Here is a 25339-nt window from a genome sequence, read left to right on the forward strand (position 1 = left end):
AGTGAGCGAGCCCGCGGCTTCTCTGGCGAGCCTTGCGGTGCTGGACGCTGCGGTACAACCGGAGTCCACAGGGAGAGGCGAGCAGAGTTGGCGGGTGCCGAAGGGGAACTTGCTGTTCGCAAGGCAAGCTACCCGGTTATTTACCAGCGGTTCCCTCTCGGATGGGGACCCGCCGGTTGCTAAGGCGACCGCCTGGTTTGGTCGCAGGGCAAATCTGCCCCAGGTTGGAGCGCCAAAATGAAGGCGAATTTAATTAATCCAGGCCAGTCGGTACAAGAAGATACAATTTTAATATAAAAGCACACTCACACACCCGGAGTTCAGCGATTCACCGTAAACCGGAGAACAGGAAGAGCTCCAGTCCGCGCGTCCCAATTAATTAGTAAAAACATTCGCCCGAGGCTGTCCCGCCCCAAAAGGCGGGGTCTCTCTACAGGAGCCCATAAACAGAGGCTGAGAGAAACACGGAATGCAAAAATCAGACTCTTGAAAGGGGAGCAGGGTCTCAATTAGCAACTGTGCTTAAGGCTGTCTCTGTGATAGTTGGCAAGGAATCAGGCTGCCATCCCCCTTGTCCTAAGAACTGCTTGAGGCTAAATATAAAAGTTATGGACTAGCTTTTGGTGGAGGCTATTTCAAGGGCAGGTAACACCGGGTCAGTGGTATGGCTGTCACTCATAGCTCTGCAGTGGAAAAGAGCAAGGGGGCAGAAAGAAACACAAAACACACAGCTGGAAGTGAAAAGGAGCTCCAGGAAGCTTTATGTTGTAGCCAAGGCATGTTCTGGAAGAGAGGCTTTAATTCAGGAGGTAATACCATTAAACTTCTGCACTGCCTAGCTAAGCTTCCAAACTGTGAAAAGAGAAAGCCTACAGTGTTTCTTGTTCCTAGACAGCAGTTGTTTCAACCTAAAGGGGCTGCTGCAAAAGCGACTCAGGGGTGAGAGTCCATCCCTAGCTGGCACCTGAGCTTCACCATGTCGTTGTCACAGCAATGCAAGAGTGAGGGGCTCTGCTTTCTTTCTGAATGGCTTCAGAGAGCACTGAGGGTGTGGCGGTGCTAGTGTCACTGTCAGAAGAACACCCCAAGATACCATTGTATCTTGAAAGCTGGGTTTCAGTGGAGATTCCTGAACTGTGAAATGTGTACCAAGGAGAGCTGACTCCAGAGCGGAACCAGGCCAGCAGAGCTGTAATCAGCAAAGCTGGAGGGGCTATGCCGTGTAATCCCTTTGACAGAAGACATAGACCTGCAGTATTTAATATTCCTCCTGCTGTGTTTTGCTCTTCCTATGCTCAGTTTTTCCTCATTTGGGCCCTCATGCCTTTGGAATGGAAATATATGTTCTGTGCTGCTGTATGATAGAGTCATATAATTTCTTTTTTTTTTATTTAATGGGGTCATATAAGAGATTACTTTGGGTCTTAAAGGAGGCCTTGGGCTTTGAAATGTTGGTGAGACTGTCAGAGACTGTAGAGCCTTTTCAAGCTGAACTAAATGCATTTTGCACTATGACATGACTATGAGCCTATGGGCCCAAGAAGTGGAGTGTGGTGGTTTAGATGAGATCTGCTCCTTTAGGCTCATGTACATGGACACTTGGTTACTAGTTAGTAGTCCTGGGGGTAGAGCCTTTCTGGGGGAAGTATTTTGCTAAAGTAGGGGTGGTGGTTTGAATGAAAGTGGGCCCCCTAGACTCAAAGAATTATTGGAGGTGTAGCCTTGTTAGAGGAAGTGTGTCACTGGGATTGGGCTTTGAGGTTTCAGAAGCTCAAGCCAGGCCTAGTGGCTCACTGTCTCTTCCTGCTGCCTGCCAATCCAGACGTAGAACTCTCAGCGACCTCTCCAGCACCAGGTCTGCCTGCACGCCACCATGCTTCCTTCCATGATGAAAATGGACTAAACCTCTGAACTGTAAGCCAGTCCCCAATTAAATGTTTTCCTTTATAAGAGTTACCATGGTCATGGTGTCTCTTCACAGCAACAGAACCCTAAGATGTGGGGCTTCGAGAACTTACCCCCTTATCCAGTTTTGTTTGTGACTGAGGATGTACTCTCTGCTTCCATCTCCAGCATTTCCTGCCACACTGCCCTGTCACTGTGGACCCTTTGTGGAACTCCAAGCCAAATAAACGTCCTTCTGAGGTTGTTTCTGGTCATGATGTTTCTCACAGCAGCAGAAAAGTGGTCCAGCTGAATGTTTTTAATTACCTTTTAGTGGGAGTGTTATCAGTGTTCATGGTTCCTCTGCTAGGCTGGTATTGGGGACAGCAGGACAGATTTCGAGTGTTCGGTGAGAGTAGAAAGGAAGATGAGGGAAGTCCCTGGCAGGAGCAGCGGTGGAGACTGCAGTAAGGTGGGCTGAGGTAGGGTGTGCTGAAGATGGGATGAAAAGAGAAATAGAGATAGCAGTCGGTTCCAGCTCACAGTGACCCCAGAAACACAGGCTGTCTCCCTGTTCTTGGAGAAAGCCAATCAGAAGGAAAGGGAAGAAGGGGGAAGGAAAGATAGGAGGGAAAGGAATAAAAGAGAAAGCAAAAAGAAGGGGGAAAGGATAGGGGCAGGGAGGAAAAACAGAAGATGGGGTGGAGTGCGGCCATTGACGGCCATTAGCCAGTACCTAAGTGCATAAGGGGAGACAGCGCAGTGGGGCTGCGGGCCGTAGAGTGTGAATGCCATGTAGCCTGTCAATTGGTTTCAACTTTACATCTCTCAGTTTTTCTTCCCGGGCTCCCAGATGCCTGTCACACCCCTCCCTTCTCAAGACCGAATTTCAGATTCTGGCAACCAGTGACCTGGTCTCTTCACAGGTCAAGTCACAGATGCTGGTCACACCTCTGGGCACTGTGCTAGAAGCATAGTTGAGACTGCCAGCCCCACCTCAGGGTTGTCCTTTCTAAGGTTGAGTCATGGATGCTTTTTCTGGGTTCATGGGTATGGTTGTGATTGCTGCCCCACCCTTGGGAGGTCCTTCCGTGTGCCTGTGGATAGGTGCTTGGAATCTGAGTCTGTATTCCCCTGCAGGCTCTGCTTCCAACCACGCTTCTCCCACTGGTTCTTACTCAGTTTCTTCCCCTCAGACTAGAAGTACTCCGCAGGCCTGGTTTTAGTGTATTTGCTCTAAATACACTAAAATTTGCTCGGAGTTTCCTGAAGATGCTGTTCACAGAGAGTCTCTGGCCACTAGATTACTCAAGTAGCAGCGGCAATCTCTTTAAAATGTCCCATGCATGGCTGTTTTATCTTTTCCTGGCAGAGGGTACGTCCAGAGCTTCTGGCCACTGCTGCTGCCAAGCACCTTCTATCTGGCTCCTCCCTCTTTTCCTGTCCTTGGAAATGTCTGCTCCTAAAAGCTCAGTGTGGCTTTTCTGAGTTTTAATCACACAGGCCTTGTGCTCCCAGCACCTCCTCACAGTAGAGGAGATAATTCCCCAGCGTTAGCCCAAGGATCTTAATGTTTCAAGGACATCTGCATTAGTTACTTCCTTGTTTTTCTAGCTAAATACCTGGCCCAAGCAAAGGTGGAAAGATGGGTGTGGCTCTCAGTTGCAGAAGGACAGGCGTGTGGTCATTTGGTGTCTTACTCCAGCACAACCTCATGGTGACAGAATTAGGTGGCAGAGCCACCTCCCACCAAAAGGCAGAGAAGAGACAGAGAGAGAGGACATGGAATGGTATAATCTCCATAAACATGCTCTCAGGAACCCCCTTCTAGCCGCTATGCCCCCTCCTGAGGTGCCTGCCTCCTGGGGCAGCAGTTCCCCCGGCTACTATGTGCCAAGAGCCTAACACTGGTGCTTGTGTGGATGCTTCACGTTGGAGCTGTACCATGAGAGTCTCTCCCTCTCCATATTACCGCTTTTAGGTTAGTTAGAATGAGACATCCACTGAAAAAATTAAACCACAGAAAGGTAGAAAGAATGATTCTGCCACTAATTTTCTGCCCTCAAGAAACAGCTGTTTGAAGCATTTCCAGTCTTCTCCAGGCACAGACAATTTTCTTTAATAAATACAAATAATACACATTATCTTTAATAAATACAAATAATACACATTTTCTTAATAAATACAAGTAATACACATTTTCTTTAATAAATACAAATAATATACATTTTCTTTAATAAATACAAATAATACACAGACATACTGTTTTCTTCTGTTAAAGCCATATAAGAGCCATTTCACATGTCATGAACTGTCCTATAGCATCATTTACTAAATCGCAAACATTTTAATAATTATGTTTACCTGATGAACTTTTAGAGTTTATTAATTACTGCTTACACTTATATAGCAACATGCTTATAAAATTTTTATCATTTTATACAGAACCAGGATTTTCTCTTACATTTAAAGAATTACCAATGAAGGAATTCCTGGGATAATTAGCATGTATATTATTAAAGTTTTCCAAATACATTATAAAATTGCCATTCGGAGAGTTTATTCCATTTCAATATACAGCTATATATGAGTATACTTTTGCTTACTCTTTTCAAATAAGTATTAAAAGTGTGACCAATTTATAAGAGAAGTTTTTGTCATGTTGTTTTGATGCTAGTACAGTTGATTTGTTTTTCTGAGACAGGATTTTTCTGTGTAACAGCTCTGGCTGTCCTAGAACTCATTTTGTATACCTGCCTGGCCTCAAACTCACAGAGGTCTGCCTGCCACTACTTCCCTAGTGCTGGGATTAAAAGCATGCACCACCACTGCCTGACTTAAAACTGAATATTGTACAATGTCAAATGAAATGTCTTCCTTTAAATAGAGTTTATGAAACTACAATATGAAATAAGTAAATAGAAAACATCTTAAAATATATTACATATTTAAATCAGTGTTTCCAGTTATATACCAGTGAGAAAATAGTTGCTTTTATCAAACTGCTATTTGATATAACATTAATCATTTTTTTCACTGAGTAGAGTGCTTCATACCTAAGGGTCCCAGCATGTGGATGACTAAGGCAGGATGGTCTCAAATTCAGGGCCAGCCTGGACTATATATCAGAACAGGAAAAAGTATATTTTTCTTGAGTATATCCTACACTGAAACTTCTAGTAGGTAGTAATTGCTTTTCTTTTATGGTGCCTTCAGTTTTACTATTTTCCCTTCCATCTCACAATTTCTCCATCTTTTTTTATTTCCAAGAGAGAGTCTCATTATGTAACAAGGATAGCCTAGAACTTACTCTGTACCCTAGGCTGGTCTCAAAGTCAGAATCTCCCTGCCTCAGCCTCCCAAGTAGTGCAGTTACAGGCTTTGTCACCACGCATGGCTTCTGTGGGTTATGCACTTATTTTCAAAAATTATTTTACATTTTTGTGTATAAATGCATGTGAGTATGTGGTATGCGTGCATATGTGCATGCATGCCTGTGTGTGTGCATGTGTGTTTGTGTGTGTATGTGTGTGGCTTTCCATGCCATAGCAAGTTCCTTTATTCACTGAGCTGTCTTGCTAGCCTCAGTTTTTACTTTTAAAAAGAATGATATCAGCATCTTTTCTTTAAATATGATTATTTTCTATATTTATCTATATTATTTTCTATAATTTCCTGTAAATGTAAATATCTAAGTATCTAAATAAATATATGTATTAGATAAATTTGTCTAAATAATACAAGTATCTATAAATATAAATCTATATTCTTGTTTTATAAAAATATCATTCTTTTCTTTAAATATTATTTCCTGGAGAGTTGTTTTTCCACATACAGGGTTACTCAATCAGACGTTGTCTGATCACATATGCTATTAAGCATCCCTTCCTAGCCTTAGAATCCTAAGTTCTCTGCTTCTTTGCTCCTCTTAGTATGGTTGATGAACTGTTTTCCTTTGACCTATGAGCTACATCTCATCCTCTGTTAATGTCTTTGTCCCAGCAATTGTTCCCTCCCTCATTTCACAGCTTGAAAGACATACAGAAAAGCATGCTCCTTACTTCACAGTCACAACCCAGATCACTTCTGGTGACCTGGAAATGTAGGGATTTCTCTCTGTCAGCAAGCAAGCGTGTAAGTCTGCAGTGGACAGCAGCACTGTGTCTATAACTCAGTTAAATTCCTGCACTGTCTACCTCCTTTACGGCTCTGTGAAGCCTACCTTCCTCCCAGGCATGAGGAAGCCTTCATCTGAAATAGGCTGTTTTCAGCCATGGTAGGTCAGTTCTAAGGAAAAAGGCAAAGGGTAAGGGTAAGGTATAACCTGTGGCCTGCTTTAAGGAAGAGCAGTTCTAGTCTAACAGATGAATAGGGTGAAAGGGAGGGAGGGAAGGATAGAGAGCTACAGAGGCAGATGACAGGGACAGGGATGCTCGGTCTGTTTCTGAGACTCCCAGTACCCCGTGTTAGAAGTCCAGCCTTTCATCTTTGTTGCTCTGAAGCTGTTCCAGAGCTGCTTCAGGAGCCAAGGACAAAAGGCCAAATAACATTAACCTTATTGTTCTAATCACTTAGGAAAAACAAGGACGATGGGAGTTATAAGCCAGTAGCTATGGATGGAAATAAGTAAACAAGAAGGGGTTTGGGGTTCCTTCCTCCTCTGAAATATAGAGCCTTTTTTATGAGGCTCCAAGTTTGACTATTCAGAAAGTCACTAAGCCCAGCCTATCACAACAGCACATAAACAGAAGCACCTTAATTTTCCCCCACCCTGAAAATCAGAAAAATATTCCTGGACCTTATGTCTGTTCTCTATCCCCTCCTTTTATAGAAGCAGTTTCTCAGACCTCTGCCATAGTTTCTCTTGACCTATTTCAGCTTTGATACACACACCTAAAAACCGTTGTTGCCAGTATCAGCAGCCATGTGTTTTGCCGCATGTATCTAGGATTTGGTGATGGGGCGTTTCTCCTCAAAGATCTGTGGCTCCCCCATGTTTGTTCCTTCTCTTTCCTTTAGAGGTTTGTCCTCATCTCTGTCCTCTGTTATTTCATGCCTCATCCCTGAACTGTCTTCTCTGCTGATGCCCTTTCTCCCGGTCATTTCTCATCCAGTTTCTTGACTTTGCATACTGTATGTGTGCTGCTCCTTTGTAAGCATGTACATTACCTGGGAAGCCACATAAACTCTAGACTTACCCATAGAGCTGCCAGCTGCACACTTTGGGAGGTAGAATAAGTATCTCCAATATGCCATTATGAAAGTAAACCCCTAATTTCTCCCAGATAAGACTTTTCTTCCTTTAGGTTTCTTCATTCTGAAGATGAAAGTTCTATCATTTATAGTTGCTTCAGAGCTATTCTTCAGTTCTCTCGGTCATCACCCACATAGCCTCCATCAGCAAATCTTATCAGCTCCACTTTAACCTACCTCTGGACATTTGCAACGTCTCCCTACCTTAGGCTGCTGTAGTTGGTTCTTGACAAAGCAGCTAGAGGCTTCTTTGGACATGTGAGGCATATCATTGTATTCCTCTTTAGAAAACTTCTTTGACTGTCTTTTAGTGTAACAGTCTGGATTCCGCTGCATCTGTGACCTCCCCACTGAGCTCGGCAGGCACGGCTCCTGCTTCCCGAGCATGCTAAGCACACTAGCCCGTCGTGTCTGAGTCTTCCCACTGAGCTCGGCAGGCACGGCTCCTGCTTCCCGAGCATGCTAAGCACACTTGCCCGTCGTGTCTGAGTCTTCTCACCCCGCGCACTGAGAAAGCAGTCTCTCAGTTTTTTTACCCTTTTCTAGACTAATTACAGGAAACGAGAGAATGAAGAGACTGACAGTCTGTATGCCAGAAAAACTATAGAAAGACCGTTTCCTCTCCATCGTGTGACTGTTCTCTATGAAACACCAAGACCTTTATAAAAGCCGCAACCAACATTTTCCATTGACACTTGGAATGAGGTCAAAGGTAAACTTGGGGAAAGTAGTGGCTTATTTGGTATCAGTTAAAATAAGTCTCAGGGAAGGAAATAGGAACTGGAGCTCCATTAACAGTGACGATCAGCACGCTGCGCTGTCAGAACACTCCTGGCTTGTATTAAAGCTTTGCTCATGCAGCCTTCACTGAGCTGGCTGCCCTCCTGCAGTAACGCCCCACCCACCCAGACTGCCTTTCCTCTTCAGCTCCTTTTCATGTTCATGTTTGATATTGGCTATATTATTTTCTTGTTTCCTCTACTAGAACAGAAGCTGCCAAAAAGCCAGTCAATCTTTTTTTTTAAAGTTTGCTCAGGTATATATTACACGTTGTGCTCACCACCCCCACAGCCTCTACTCCCTTTTCTCCTCCTCCCCTCACTTTTGCCCCCTTGACCTCGTCGGTTTCCAATCTGCTTTCAAGTATGCGTACGATCTTCTTGAAACGGCAAATGAGAGAAACATTTCGGTATTTGCCTCTGAGACTGGCTTAATTCGCTTACTGTGATTGTCTCCAGTTACATCCACTTTCCTGCAGGGGCAAAAGACCAGGGCTTTTGTTATCCTTGGTGCACAGCACACATGCGCAGTAAATACACTTGGAGATTTACATACTGGATCTTCTAGATTTTTTCTAATGTTTATAAAATTAAAATATTTATTTGAAGAAGATAATACTCGTAGAAACTTCAATAAAGCTTACCAGGTTAGATAACTTATAATCTATTTTGTATTTGTCATGTCTTTATAGAACTTAAATTTTAATTCATAAAGAAGTTAAAAAAGAATCACTACCCTCTAATAATTATAAATGGTAGCATGGGGGAGAGACCCAGCCCATCAATGCCGGAGGCAGATGGGAGAGTTGTCAGCAGGAGCAGGAGAGCAATTACCTGCCCCCGCCCCATCCTCTGCCGCCCCGCCCTCTGCCTCAAGTGGGAGAACTGGCCCCTTATCAGCTGCTTCCTGCTTCGCTTGGGAAGAGAGCTCCAAAGCCTCCCTGTGGGAGAACCGACCCTGAGGATGTGAAAGCAGCGGAATCCGCCCCACCCCTTGCTTGGCACTGTAAAGGGTGAACTCGCCGGGGAAGGCTGGAGAGCTCATCCTGGTGGTGAAGATGGGGAGAGCTCGTGGGTTGGCCAACCCAGAAACTACCCAGGCCCAGACCAGGGTTGTGTGTCGGCCCACTCCAACATCCACCCCTGTGTGATCTGCTGAGCTCAGGCTGGGATGGGGGATGTGGTCCTGTAAACCTAGGGCTACAGGATCTCCATGACACAGGGCAGCAACGGGATGTCCAGAAGTCGTGAGGGCCCGGTGTCGATGGGGTAACAGACCAGGGGCTCAAGGCAAACCATCGATTCTTTGTAATGTTTCCTGCTTGTAAAAATGTATGGATAAAGGTTTACTGCGGGACCACTGTGTCAGACTGCAGCTTCCATGACGAGATTTTCCCTTTTTTCCTTTTTGCCCCCTTTTTTCTCTTAAATTTTATTTTGTGAGGAGAGGTGACACGGGCAGAGGTTGGATGGGAAAGTATGGGAAATGGTGGGATTGGGATGCATGATATGAAAGACACAAAGAATAAGTTAAAAAGTTAAAAAATAACAAGATATTGTTATTAAATGAAAATCTTTTGTATTAAAATTCCATTCATTCTTCAGTATAAATTCCTAATATTTTGTTACTTATATTGAGATTATTTTTCTTATTTATTTTGAGGGGGCATGTTTTACCAACATCTATGTTCACCATGTGCATGCTGCCTGCATCGGGCAGAAGAGGGCATCAGAGACCCTGGAACTAGAGTTTAAGATGGTTTCCGCTGTGTAGGTGCTGGAAACCAAGGTTTCCAGAAGAGCAGCGAGAGTTCTTAATCACTGAGCCATCTCTCCAGAGCCTTATTTTGAAAATTCTTAAATCTGATTTTCTATTAAAACATTTGAAGAATTTTTGTGTCTTTTAGACTAAAACATACTTTAAAGAATTGTAAATTAAGTATACTGATAAATTAAGTATACTCCATCAAAGCTCACAAATTCTCCCAAAGTTTCTATCAACTTATACCCTATTTAAATTTTTTATTTACTTATTTTTTTTCATTTTATAGTATAATTACATCATTTTTCTCTTTCCTCCCTCCAGTCCCTTCCATGTCCTTTTTTTTTTTTTAATTTCTCACTCATTCAACTTATTTAAACGTTTGAAGCTTTGGCCATTAAAATATTGAAAGAAAATAATATATTGTCAAGAGCCTGTTATGTAACACCATTTCTTATTAGGATGACCTTGAGTGAACTACTTACTTTTGCTTTCTTCCTTTGTAGGATTAATGTTTATTTAAAGAATTCACTAATGGTTCTTGGTGCAGTTTTAAAGAGAATTGATAAAATGTTATGATGTGTATGTAATGCTTGAATAAATGGAAAACAGCATGGATTAAATATTTCTTTTTCCTATCCCTAGAAAGAACTTTATTGTTATCCTTCCTTTCTATTTTTATACATAATCATTTCCTGAATACCTAGGAAATTAAGCATTTGAATTTTAATGTCCTTACATAATTATCTTCCTGGTTATTAATAGAACTACTATGTTGAAGGGGATCTACATGTCTCATTTCTATTTTTAATGTTAGTATTTAAAATTTTTTAATTAAATTTATTTTATCTTGTCTGACTCTGGGAGTGGCAAGAGAAAGAGAAGAAAGTACAGTTGCTTAGGTCACAGCACGGCACATGGAATTCAGAGGATGTTTTCTTGGTCCTCTCCTTCCTCTGTGAGAGTCCTGCAGGGGAAATCAGCTTACAGGCTTGGTGGACCTGCTGAACCATCTCACGGGCCCTGGTTGTATGTCTAAGTTAAACTTACACTGCTGCATATGATGCAAGGAAAACTGCTCATTAATAAGTCTTGTGCTCGGAGTTTAAGTTTTTTTAATTAATTGTATTTAATTAAAAGTGATATTTTTAGAGAGGGACATAAAAGATTTTAAGTTTAACACATATATTTATCTTGTGATTCTACTGAAATAATTCTATCAACTACACATATAAATATGCAGAAACAAGGGGTATAGGAAAGTGGCCATTGGTTGGTAGGAGAAAAAACACTATCAGTTGAAAGCTTACTAAGTTCTAAGCCTTGTTTTAGCTGTTGAGGAAAAACCTGTAAACAGCACAGACCAAAATCTGTTCCCACTCTCGTTTCTGCAGCAGAATATTTAGGGTAGTGATGGTAGTAAATGTTATGGCATAAAATAGATGAAAGAAGCTAAATTGCTGTGTTTGGTTAAGGTGTAGTTTGAAATCAAATGGTGAAAAGCTATGCAGGGAGGTGGAAAGAAAAGGAAAGAGAAAGGAATGTTTTCTGGGGGCAGATCTGGCGCATATACTACAGAAAGCACGGTTTTCATCTGGGAGGGGTAGCTCATACTTACGGTCTCTGAACTGAAGGGTAAAGGTAGTAGCACCTGGAATTTGAGGCTAACCTGGGCTAGAAAGTGAGATCCATTCTCAGAAAACAAAACAAAAACAATAAATTTTTTGAAAGAAAATAATAAAATAACTACCTCATAAGCACAGGATTTGAGGAGGGCAGAAGTGGGGCAGGAGACTGGTGCCTTCGCTGTAAGACAGTGTGTCTCTGAGGGGCATCTGATGTGGGATCCAGTCACTCACCTAGATTGACACCGCAGCTCTGTTGGTGTAAGTGAAAACTTGGAGCTCATATTTCCCCCATTGTGAGCATTAGCCATGATCTTAGAACATCTTTTTCGCGTCCTGAGTTTCTCACCTGGATCTCACTTTCAGGTCTTTAGGGAATTTTTTCCCCTAGAGAACAATGGAGGATAATTATTTTAATCTCTTTTATTGATAAAAAGTTTGGTTGTGATCTGTTTTATTTATGAAAATTTAATATTCCACATAAGTAAAAGGAGGCAGAACATAAATGAGTATTTACAGATGTAATTGGATATTATGTAAAACTGATGGCACTTCCATATTACTTATTCAATATTTCTGCACCAAAGATAAAGTAAGAAAAAGTGATATTTTTGTAAGTATTCTATGGTATTGCTTCAGTCAGATCACAAGATAAATGTATGCATTAAAGCCATAACCTCTTACAAGTCACTCTCTAGGTTAGACAGCCTTTCAATGACACTGAAGTCAGCTTAGCAGTTTGAGGTTTATTTACATACATAACTTAAATGTACAGATAAATTTCTCATAAACCATGATAAATTTTTCAAAACCATGTTAGTGCCTGATGTAGGTGGGTCTCTATCTATCTGTTGCTTTCATTGGTTAATTAATGAAGAAAACTGCTTGGCCTAATAGGTCATAACTTAGATAGGCGGAGTAGACCGAACAGAATGCTGGGAGGAAGAAGGCAGTGAGGCAGGCGCTATAGCTCTCCTCTCCAAGATGGACGCCGGGTAAGATCCTTCCCGGTAAGCCACCACCTCGTGGTGCTACACAGATTATTAGAAACGGGTTAAAGCAAGATGTGAAAATAAGTCAATAAGAGGCTGGAACTAATGGGCCAGGCAGTGTTTAAAAGAATACAGTTTCCATGTAATGATTTCGGTGGCCTGGAGCTGGGCAGTGGGAAGCGGCCCACAGCTCCTTTTACATGTGCCTTTTTAAGTAAATGTATATCTCTCTAGCATCATCTTACAACACTTTATCAATAGAAATTTGAGTCCGTGATAACTTTAAAGTTAATCTCTGGGTTTGTGTTTGGTGCTGAGGCTTGAGACCAGGGCCTCATATATACGAGGGACAAACTCCATCACAGAGCTGTACTGCCAACCCCAGTTTTCCTCTGTGTTCTCTGTCTTGTGGGCCTGAAGATGTACTCCTTTTATTTCACACTCAACATTTCTGACAGTGAATGGCCTTGCATAGTTTTAGGCAATGCTTTTTCTTTCTTTCATTTGCTGTTGTTCTTGGGTGTATACAATAGAGGACAGCTGTGAAGACTTGCATAGTTTCTCAGAGTCACCCTAGTTACGAAGTCCTTGCTCCTGGTTCTCCTTCCAACCCACACAGCCCTCACAGAGGTTTGCCGGAAACTGTAAGTGGATGACCTGTTTACATTTGTTTGTTATTTTTTTCCAGACAGTGTTTCACTGTGTAGCTCTGACTGTCCTGGAACTTGCTTTGTAGACCAGGCTGGCCTTGAATGTGAGTGATCTGCCAGCCTCTGCCTCCCCAGTGCTGAGATTAAAAGCAGGTGCCACCGCCATCTGGCTCTGTTTAGATTTGTTTAACCTATTGCATGAAGTAAAACTCTTTTAAAAAAATAATTTATTTTTACTTTATGTGCATTTGTGTATTGCCTACACATATGTCTGTGTGCGGGTACCAGGGCCCCTAGAAAAAAAGTAGGCAGAGTGTGGTGGTGCCTACCTTTAGGCCTGTACTGGGAGGTAGAAAAAGATGGATCTCTGGGATTTGTAGGCCAGCCTAGTCTACAGTAAGTTACAAGATAGACAGGGCTGTGTAGAGAGACTGTGTCCCAAGAGACAAAATAAAAAAACAAAACAGCAACAGCATGGGCTGGAGAGATGGCTCAGCGGTTAAGAGCATTGTCTGCTCTTCCAGAGGTCCTGAGTTCAATTCCCAGCAACCACATGGTGGCTCACAACCATCTGCAATGAGTTCTGGTGCCCTCTTCTGGCCTGCAGGCATACACACAGACAAAACATTGTATACATAATAAATAAATAAATAAATAAATAAATAAATAAATAAATAAATTAAAAAAAAACAGCAACAGCTCACAGAGAAGGTATATGAGACATGAGCATGTGAGATAACAAACGATCAAGCATACACTGAGTCCTCATTTGCACAGGCAGAGAAAATGTCAGTATTAGGAAAGTCCTGTTGTTTGTAGCCTTTTATCACAACCCCTGTTAGCCACTGAAGAGTCTTCCCTCTGACATTGTCGATAATCATTTCATGTCCTCTAAAAATTGACTTAACTCATAAATACTGTAGTTACACTTGTGTGTGTGTTCAGGTGTTTTTGTATAACATTGTAAGACTCCTTAAAGTTCCTTAGTGTTACTATATATAGATGCCACTCATCTCCACAGCATAATGATATTTTGTTATATGATACAACAAAATATTCTGTATCTATTTCGGTTTCAAAAGAGCAGTGTCTCAGTGTAGAACAAGGTGTTTAATGCGCCTATGGATTTTATGTGTATTTCCTCATATGCTTGTCATACACATTTGTTTATAAAATTGCCAGAACCAAAGGTTCAAACCTTCAACTCTACTGCATGATGTGAAATATTTTTTGAAAGATTTGTAATGACTTAGACTCCCCATGCTGACACTCCTCACCATCAGGTGTGGGTGTGATGAATCCAAGCCTGTGGTTTCGAGTGAATGTTCCTAGTTACCAATGAGATTGAGCACACATCCATGTACTCATTGGCTCTGGAATTTCTGTTTCGTGTAATTGTATACTCAAATACTCTCTCACACATACTTTGTATTGCTGTCTCTTTTTTCCTTACTGATTTATGGGAGTCATTTATGTGACTGGACAAGAACCCTTTGTTTATATGTATTATATTTTCCAAAGCTAGTTCTCGTTTTTTCCCCTCTATCTGATGGTAGTTTTTGATGTGTAGGAATCTCTAATATAAGGTTGTTTTGAAGTCTTCAGTGTTCAGTTTTTCTGAATAATCTTTGAGATCTTTTCAATGAAAACTGTTCTTTCATCACGGTCTGTTGTGTTACATGGATTATATAATCCTCGATTTTTTTTTCCTGGTGTCTAAAGATAAATGACAGTTTCCATCTAACTATGTTCCAGTAAATACATTGTTTTCAGTATGTTTCATAGATTTTCCTTTTTGACTATCAATGCTATGTTACCCTGTAAACAAATTTAGAATTATCATATTATTTACTGCTGTCATGTACACTTTGTAGGGAGGTGATATGCATGTTTGCACCTGTGTGACAGGTACACTTATACTTGCCGGTGTGTGGAAGCCAGAGGTCAACCTTTTAGTTTTTTGATTCAGGATCTCTCCCTGGAACTTTGTCAAGCTAGGCTATCTGGCCAGCAAATCTCATGGATCTTCCTTTCTCTACTTCCTATTCCTCCTGTGCTATAGTGCCCAGTTATTTTCCATGGTTCTGGTTGCCCAGACCCTGATCCTCAGGCTTGTGCACCAAGCATGTTATCAACTGTACTGTCTCTCTGTCCAGCCACTCACGGCTTTCAACACAATGGTAGCTGCTTTCGATGAATTTAACCCTGGTCTTTTCTTGTGTTTATCTGATATATATGTTTTTAGACTTGTTTCAGCTAGCAAGATTGACCTCTGCTGGACTTTTAAATAATTTAACATTTTTAATTGATTACTGTTGTGTACATGATGTATGGGGGAGTATATGCATGGCCCAGCGCATTTGCGAAGGATACAGGACAGCTTTGTGGGGTGATTCTTTCCTTCCACCCAACATGGTTGCAGAGCTCAAACTCAGGTTATCAAGCTGTGGATTATATTCTCAACACTTCTCTAAGGTGTTTGCTTCCGAGGGGACGCTCGTTAGCTGAGGTTAGTGATGTAATTGATAATCTCCAGGTCCATAGAAAAAGGACATATGGAGGAAAATGCTGCAACCGGTTGAGCACACAGCGAGCAAATCAAGTTCTCAAAACCGAGTAGACACAGTGGCATCATGTACACAACAGTAATTAAAAATGTTAAATTATTTAAAAGTCCAGCAGAGGTCAGTCTTGCTAGCTGAAACAAGTCTGAAAACATAATATCTGTGTGTCACCAGGTTCAGCACTAACTGAGCTAAACAGTGATCTTCTGTTCGTGCTGAACCTGGTGACACACGGATATTATCCCAGTACTGAGGAGGCAGGGCCAGGCTGAACTCTACCTGAAGACCCTGTCAGTAAAGAGAGGGGCAGAAACAGGAGAAGATGGTAGAGGAAGAGAAAAGAAAGAGGGAGTCTTATTTGAAGTTGGAAAGAGGGAAGAGAAAAACAAAGAAAGGAAAAAAGGAAGAAAGAAACAAAAAAGAAAGAAAGAAAGACCAAAAATCCCTGTAGCAAACAAAAATAACAGCCCTCAGTCAGAGGCACGTCTAAGGTCAGTGTGAATAATCTGAAACTGCTCCTTAGGAAACAAACCACTGGAAACAAAAGCAACCGTATGCTGTACCTAGAAAACGAATCTAAAGCATATTCTTAACGTGTTGCTTAAAAAAAGTTGTTTCTCTGACCTCCACATGTCTACGCATGCATATACTTACACACACACATCCAACACACTCTCTCTCTCTCTCTCTCTCTCTCTCTCTCTCTCTCTCTCTCTCTCTCTCTCTCTCACACACACACACACACACACACAGTGTTTTCAGGTCAACAAGACTCCTCCACAGGTGAAGAACTTGCCAGTCAGAGCAGTATCCTGCCCTTTGCTCTTGTTTCTGATGTTGGTGACTGAACCTGGGTATTCATGAATGTTAAACAAGTGCCCATCCACTGAGTTACACCTCCAGCCTGTGTATTATCTTTTAAACTATTTAGTATATTTCATTTTATGTGCTTTGATCAGTTTTTATGTACATGTATTTTATTTTATGTATTTGTGAATGAAATTGACCTTTTCTTATAATATTGCCATGTGAAATAAAGTTATATTGGGGATATCATGAAAATTTTTCTTTGTTATCTAAACTTTTATTGAATTACAAAAAAAAACCCAACAGCGCAAACATTTGATAAAAACATGTTTGTAGAAATTGTTTTTATTTCTTTAATTTTGAGATTATAATTATGTCATTCCTCCATTCCTTGTCCGCTCCCAAGCCCTCCTATATACCTCTCCTTGCTCTCTTTCAAATTTGTGGTTTCTTCTTTCATTGCTTGTTCTTATGTGCATGTATGTAATATGTACATACATAGCTAATCCTGAATGAAACATGGTAGTTACTTGTATGTGTTTTCAAGGCTGACCATTTGTTTTTGGATAACCAACCAGTATGCATTTCTCTAGGAAAGACTATTTCTTTTTTTTTTAATATTTATTTATTTGCTATATATACAATATTCTGTCTGTGTGTATGTCTGCCGGCCAGAAGAGGGCACCAGACCTCATTACAGATGGTTGTGAGCCACCATGTGGTTGCTGGGAATTGATCTCAGGATCTTTGGAAGAGCAGGCAATGCTCTTAACCTCTGAGCCATCTCTCCAGCCCCCAGGAAAGACTATTTCTCTGTGGGATTTTTTTAAATTACTGATTTACTGTCACTCCTAGTCGTATGAATGTTGAAGTTGCCTATTTCTTCTTCTTTTTTATTTATTTTATGTGCATTGCTGTTTTGTCTACATTTATGTTTGTGTGAGGGTGTTGAATCCCCTGGAACTGTAACAGACAGTTGTGAGCTGCCATGTGGATGTTGGGAACTAAACCCAGGTCCTCTGGAACAGTAGTCAGTGCTCTCTTAACCACTGAACCATCTCTCCAGCCCCCCTCCCCAAGTTTTCCATTTCTTCCTGAGTCTATTTTGGCAAAGTAGTTCATTAACATTTTCAAAATTTTTATATCATCTTCAAAGAACTATTTAATATTGTAACACTCTATTTTTTTTCTTTCTTTTGTTTTGTTTTTTGAGACAGGGTTTCTCTGTATAAACCTGGCTGTCCTGGAACTTGCTCTGTAGACCAGACTGGCCTTGAACTCACAGAGATCTGCCTCCCTCTGCCTCCCGAGTGCTAGGATTAAAGGTGTGTGGCACCATCACCTGGCTTTAAAATTCTCTTAAACTGGAAGATGGCATTACTTTTTTTTTTAAAATATTTATTTATTTATTATGTATACAATGTTCTGTCTGTGTGTATGCCTGCTGGCCAGAAGAGGGCACCAGACCTCATTATAGATGGTTGTGAGCCACCATGTGGTTGCTGGAATTGAACTCAGGACCTTTTGGAAAAGCAGGCACTGCTTTTAACCTCTGAGCCAGCTCTCCAGCCCTGATGGCATTACTTTTTGTGTTTAATTTTTAGCTTTGCTTTTGCCCGGTTCGAAACCCTGACTCAGATATTTAGAATTTTCCTTTCTACTTCCTTTCTCATCCCTCATTTTCTTGCCTTACTGTGTTCATTTCTGCCACACAGGTACCATGCAGAATTTTAAATAGGGATTACAATGGGCATGCTCTCTGTTTCTGTGCCTGTCCTGGTACTACAGATACTGAGGAGTGACTGGTTCTTCTGAACTTGACTTCCCTTTGACAAGGCTGAGCTGCCCTTGGTGACCTGTATCCACAGCCATTAGCTGGTGTAGAGAATGGATGAGCAGTGGTGGCCTCGGGCATGCCCAGCTTCTCTGGAGTTTCTCACGTTCTCTGAGGAGCTTTTTCTTCTTTAGGTATTCTGGTGTGATTTATGGTAATGCTTCAGATTTATAAATCTCGCTTTAAGTGTAGCTAAGTAGACTTGACTTTGTGACCAAGGAGTCAACAAGCTCTGCTAACTTGCCATTTTTAATACACGTAAGTCTTTATAGTAGAATTATTATAATTCTGTCTTTACTACTGAGTATTTAAGAGTTTGTCCGCCAGTGCTTACAAAACAGAAGTGTTAATTTTAAGAATCAAATTACAATATGCCATTTCACTTTCTTCTTTTCCCCTTTGATCTCCCTAGTTCTGATAGTATTAGCAGTGATGAGGAGGAACTCAGGACTTTCGGAAGCAGTGACAGTGAAAGCAGCACTCCAGAGAATGTGGGCCCACCCCTCATCATGGATGAGAACAGCTGGTTCAACAAGTGTAAGAGAGTTAGACAAAAATACCAACTTACCCTGGAGCAGAAGGTATTTATCTGTTCTCAAAAGTCACTTCATTTGGCTCTGTATTTTACCTTTGGATTCTCACTATTCAAAGATCTTTTAACTAAAGAAAATCCTGTACTCATTGCTATATTCCCTCTATTTCTGAATTTAAATCTTGCTTAAAATCAGAGAGATACAAGGCGGCGGGTTAGGGGTACCCAGCAGAAAGCCCCTACAAGACACAAAACAACTGAGGGGGCTGGACATGATAGTACAAGCCTGTAATCTGTCAGCATTTAGGAGAAGACAGAAGGATGAGATTTGGGGACTAGCCCAGGCTGCATAGCAGCAAGACCCCATCTTAAATAAAAACCAAGGGCTGAGTAGGGGCAGCTTAATGGTAGAGCATTTACCCTGCATGCACCGATCACCTGACTCGATACCCAGCATCCCAAAACAGCCCTCGGGGAGAAGCTGCTTGAAAACGTGACTGTAAGAAAACAGTGAAGCTCAGCACCATGCATGCCACTTGGAGAAACCCATGCGCCTTCATAGCGAGTCAGCTTACCAGCACTGATTGTGGAAGGACTTGGAGGTGAACGATAAAGAGACCCAGTGAGCACAGCTGCACTGTGCAGAGGTGCAGTGGGAACGCAGTGACCCAGACTGAGCAGGATGACTTGGCACTAGAGAAGTTCTCTGCACTTTCCAGCGTATGTTTGGGAAGCTATTTTTAAAAAGTCATGCCTGAGCTTGCCGTGCCAGGAATCAAAGTGCCTTCCAGGAACTGGCAAGAAACATGATTATGCTGACTGAGTTGGAGCCTGGGAGACTCTGTGAAATGAACTGAATGAGAATCCTGTTCAAAGTGAAACCTGTCTGGGTACAGTTCCACTTTAAGACTGCCAGCTGATTCTGCTCATGAGATAAGCAGAAACACTAGAGCCCTGGGCATTAGCAGTGGCCGGCAAGGCCCTTGCTGCTGCAGCCTGTGTTGACTTATAACCTCATGTCCTCTCACAGCCCTCTGAGTGGCCATCACAGATGGTGCCAGGGATCATGATGCTCACAGCACCCTCTACATCCCCTTCGCCCCATGAAGTATGCAGAAGCAAGTGTTTCCAGAATAAACCTCCAGAGGGGGTGGGGGCTGTGTGCTAGCTCTGGATCTTACTCTAGCGCAGTGGCTCTCACCCTTCCCAATGCTGAGACTCTTCAATACAGTTCCTTATGTTGTGCTGATCCCAACCATAAAATTATTTTCGTTACTACTTCATAACTGTCATCATGTGAACGATTCTGGTGGTCTTTGTTGACTCCTGTGAAAGGGCCGTTCGGCCCCCAAAGGGGTGCGACGCACAGGTGTGACCCACTGCCCTAGAGCAAAGGCACTAAAGATTTTTCAGATGCTGGCGCCACCTACCAGGAACAGAGTGTAACGAGGAACAGAGTGAAAAGGTTCGGGATTTGCTCTCCTGGACGGGCACATAACTAAGAAATGCAGGAAGAAACTGATCACAGAGAGTGCACATCTGCACCTATCCCCGCAGCTGGGGTTGCTTTAGTGGAGAGGAAACTTTCATTTTTCTTTTAAAAATTTTAATATTTTTGATTGTTAGTGTGTGTATATGTGTATATGCATCCACATGTATGTAAGTGCCGCAGCGTGCTTGTGGAGGTCAGAGGACAACTTTGGGGAGCAAGATTTCTCCTTCTCCCATGGATTTCAGGGATTGGACCTAAGTAACCAGGCTTGAGCAGCAAGCACGTTCACCTGCTGACCCATCCCTCTGGCCTTTCGTAGCTGATTTCTTTCTATTTATTCCTTTGTTGTTGTTGTTTGTTTTCCTGTATCTGTGTGGTTCTGAGGAGCAAACTTAACATTTTGATCACATTTGCTTGACTCTCTATTGCTAAACTAGGTATTCCCAGCTCACCCATTAATGTACCCATGACCCACTGTTGATTAAACCTTGGTAGAACAGAGGATATAGGCCCCCAGCTGATGACTTAGCTGCAGGTAGACATGGCTGCACTTAAGATCCGTTCCTAGACATCCATCCCATAGCAGCAGCAGAGAGAAATTGTTGTAGACACCGTACCTGAAAGCCCTCTACATGGGTTTTCTCCGTATCCTGTGTCCGACTGTCCCTTGCTAACAAATCTAAAAAAGTAGGCACAAAGCTTTTGGTCCATATATCAGATATTCTACTGTCCATATCACACCACAGAAAGCCCACCCTTCTGAGGCCTGCAGACTCTAAATTAGCATACATTGTATACAAACCCCATTACCAAGCAAAGGAGCTGCAGGGAAGCTGAACACCATTAAAATAATCCTCCATTAAATCTACCATTAAAGTACACCATTAAAGCAAGCTCACTATGCAGACCCCCTCATAACAACTGTGTTAATTCATCGCTGTGACAAAATGCCTTACTTGAGAAACAATTTAAAGGAAAAAAATGTTTTATTTGGTTTCCAAGTTCAGAGTTTTGGGTCTATATTTGGCTTAGTCCATTGCTTCCATGGTGGTCAGTCAGGCAGAGCATGGCTATGTCATGAGCCTGTAGCAGACAAAGCTGCTCACCTTATGGTGATAATAACGCATGTAACTCCCAGAAGCATGCATCTGCCCTCTTTTCTCAACTAGACCCTACTTCCTTCAGCTCCCAGTGGTTTCCAGTTGTCTATTAAAACTAAGTGGATTATCTCAGTGAATTTTGTGTCCTCATGATCCAAAATTCTCTGAGCAGGGCTACATTGGGGACCATGCCTTTAATGAATGAGCCTTTGAAAGACATTATATACTAAAAGTATAATAAAAGTGGAAAAATATCCATCTCAATAGGTGTTTATGAATAAAATTCAGCATACAAATAGGAGAGATTAGTGCAAAAGGGATGATTCCTTTAAAAGTTCATAATTCTCTTGTAATTGATTCTAAAGATAACAAAATGAAAAATATACTGAAGAATTTAAAAAGAATGCTTTTTAAGAATACTTAATAAACAGTCATAGTTTGACATGAATTTATGAATTTAATCCAAGCACTCAGGAAACTGAGACAGGAGCATCACTGTGGGTTTGAGACCACCCTGGGCTACTTAGTAAATTCCAGGCTAGCTACATAGTAAGACCCTTATTTTAAAAATGAATAGCTGTTTTGAAAAAGAGCCAAACAAATTTCTGGGGAATGAAAAGCTTGATAAGAGTGTTTAAAATGAAGATGGAAGCCCCGCCCCCTATTGTGGACCAAGCAAAAGAGAAGATATCCGGGCTTAAAGATGCACACGTGTGGGGCTGGAGAGATGGCTCAGAGGTTAAGAGCACTGGCTGTTCTTCCAGAGGTCCTGAGTTCAATTCCCAGCAACCACATGGTGGCTCACAACCATCTGATCTGGTGCCCTCTTCTGGCCTGCAGGAATACATGCAGGCAGAACACTGAATACATAATAAACTTATAAATAATAAATAAAAAATTTAAAAAAAAAAAAAGATGCACACGTGTGTGTATATGCATATGTACATATGGGTATATGTGTCTGTGTATTTATGTGTATATGTATATGTATGTATTAGGTGTGTGTATGTGCATATGTATATATGGGTATATGTGTCTGTGTATTTATGTGTATATGTATGTATTAGGTGTGTGTATGTGTATATGTATATATGGGTATATATGTCTGTGTATTTATGTGTATATGTATGTATTAGGTGTGTGTATGTGTGTGAGATCTCTGGGACCCCATTAAAAGGCTAAAGGTTGGTAGGTCAGTAAGTCAATGTGTGTTTAGACTAAACATGTATATGCTGACTAGACATAGAAAAGAGGCTAAAATTATAGAAAACCCTTTTAGTGAAATAGTAAAAAGTTTGACACAGAGAGTATTTATGACCCCAAATAGACATGGCCATAGGATAACCTCTTCATGACACAGCTGAGCTGCCAAAAGTACAGAACAGCCACACACATACACACACACACACACACACACACACACACACACACACACACAGAGTATTAAGAGCTGAAGGAGAAGCTTCAGCTCACAGTTAAAGGCGAACCTGTCAGAATAGCAGCAGCCTTCTCAGCAGAAAGAGGGCATGGAGTAGTGTATCTGACATATGGGAGAAGAACGATGCCAGCCTTACTTATGGTGCCTCCCAAAGTTAACCTTTAGGGAAATAGACTTCCCCAATAGCACTGACCCAGCACTGGAGAAGTAAGGACGGTGGCATCTTGCTCAGATGGTGGGATGCTTGGCCAGTGTACACAAAGTTAGAGAAGGTGGAGGAGATGTTGGAGATATGATCAAACTATGTATATACGTGTATAGAAATATCTCTGTGAAACTGACCAATTTAAACAACATTTATTAATAACTAGTATAAAAATAACAGACAAGTTTTAGGAGAGGTTTCTGTTAAAGTTTTCTTCATTTTTTTGTTATAAAAATGAAACTTTTAAAAAATTTATATTTTATTTATATATTTGAGATGTTAATCCCTGTGAGAAATTTTATGAAATATTATTTATGAAATTCAGTGATTGTCTTAGTGCATAGATGTCTGCCTTTCAAATTTGATTATTTTAGCACTTCTTGTTTCCTAAGGATTGAACTAAGTAAAGCAGATGAATGACAAAAAGAAATAAAAAGGAAAATAAGAAACATGTCTACTCCTAGGTATGCTAGAGGAAATGGTTTATTGTAGATAACGGTAGACATAGTCAGAGGCAGGGACATCTGGGAGAGCCCAGAGTGAACATATGCAGTCTGAGCTGTGCCAAGTGGGGTGGAAGGGAAGAGAGAGGGGAGAGAGGGACCAGGTGCAGCAGCCAGGAGACCCAAAGGTACAAAGAGAGTGAACAACCAGCACGGTTGGATTATATAAGGAAGAGCAGCCCGGAGCCCTGGGCTAGAGGATTTTGGGTAGTGGGAGAGACAGGGATGCAGGGAGAACCTGGCTGCCAGAGTCTACTTTGCTATGTTAAATAGGCACCTAAGCCATTTGTGTGTGTTAGCTCTGAAACCTAACAGTGGACTCTATAATAGAAACTCAACCTCAAGTCCATTGAGTTTGTCTCCTTCGCTTTTTAATCACATTATGTTTTCTTTTATTCCTTCTTCAAATTTGACAGCATATGTAAGGAAATCTGGAGAGAAGTTGCAATAGAAATATTAGAACAATAAAAAATACAATCAGGAAAATGTTGACAAAATAAATTTACAAATATAAATAGATTTTTATTCATTTTTTTAAAAAAATCTTTATTTTTATTCAGTTTCTTCCTTTCTTGTATACATTTATATTCTTACATCCTTATCAGTTTCCCCTCCCTCCTCCCCTCCCAGCTCCTCTCCCCTACCTTCCCTCTGCTCCCCATCCACTCCTCCTCCATTTCTATTCAGAAAATGGCAGGTCCCCCCATGGATATTAACAAAACTTAGCATACCAAATTGCCATAAAGCTAAGCACCTCCCTGCATATAAAGGCAGGGCAAGGCAACCCAGTATGAGGAAAAGAGTTTCAAAAGCTGGCAAGAGTTGGCCTATGCTCCAACTCTTAGGAGTCCCACAGGAAGACCAAGCTACACAACTGTAATACAGATGTGCAGAGTCATGTGCTTAGGTCAGTCCCATGCAGGCTCCCGGGTTGTCAGTCCAGTGTCTGTGAGCCCCTGCAAGCCCAGGTTAGTAGATTATTTGGATTTCTTGTGGCAGTCTTGATGCCACTGGCTCCTACAGTCCTTCCTCCCCCTCTTCCCTAAGGTTCCCTGAGCTCTACTGATGGGGTTCCATCGGTTGCTGCATGAAGCCTCTCTGATGTCCATTGGGCTAGGCACCAATCCCAGCACATCCCATAGTTAGGACAGACTGTAGGTTGAAGGTTATGTGGCTGGGATGGTGTCCCAGTCCCTCCACTGGGTGTCTTGCCGGGTCACAGGAGCTGGCCAGTTCAGACTGTATATTCCCTATTGCTAGGAGTCTTAGCTGGGGTGATCCTTGTAGATTCCTGGGAGTTTCCCTTGGACTAGGTTTCAACCTCACCCCAAAATGCCCCCCTTTTCCCAATCTCTTTCACTACTTTTGCCTTCTATCCCCACCAACTGATCCCCCATGTTCCCATCCCCACCCCTACAGTCCACCCACAAAATCTCTTCTCCTTCCCTTTCCCAGGGAGATCGAAGTATCCCCCGTGAGCTCTTCTTGTTTCCTAGGCTGAGTCTGTGGATTGAAGCATGGTTATCCTTTACAGCTAATACCTGCTTATTAGTGAGTACATACCATGTTTGTCACCTCCTTTAGGATGATTCTGTTCTAGTTCCATCCATTTGCCTTCAAATTTCATATCATTGTTTTTAACAACTGAGTAATACTCCATTGTGCAAATGGACTACATTTTCTTTATCCACTCTTTGACTGAGAACCATCTAGTTGTTTCCAGGTTCTAACTAATACAAATAAAGCTGATGTGAACATTGTTAAGCAAATGTCCTTATGGTATGATTGAGCATCCTTTGGGTATATGCCCAAGAGTGGTATTACTGGCTCTTGAGGGAAATCAATTCCCAATTTTCTGAGAAACTACCATATTGGTTTCTAAAGTGAATATATGGTTTGCAAGCCTACCAGTAATGGGG

The 25339-nt window shown here is 41.7% G+C and overlaps 1 protein-coding gene across 3 annotated transcripts in view; it reads left to right on the plus strand.

The window, feature by feature from the left end:
* Rundc3b (RUN domain containing 3B) overlaps positions 1 to 25339 on the plus strand; it is a 152939-nt gene that overhangs the window by 83232 nt on the left and 44368 nt on the right. For all 3 annotated transcript variants that reach the window (XM_026784635.1, XM_005358285.3, XM_005358286.3), the window contains exon 7: positions 18563 to 18731. In XM_026784635.1, the coding sequence (XP_026640436.1) occupies positions 18563 to 18731 (169 nt within the window). The remainder of the gene's footprint in view (positions 1 to 18562; positions 18732 to 25339) is intronic.

Source organism: Microtus ochrogaster, chromosome 26, assembly GCF_000317375.1.
Source record: "Microtus ochrogaster isolate Prairie Vole_2 chromosome 26, MicOch1.0, whole genome shotgun sequence".
Classification (NCBI taxonomy): Eukaryota; Metazoa; Chordata; class Mammalia; order Rodentia; family Cricetidae; genus Microtus; species Microtus ochrogaster.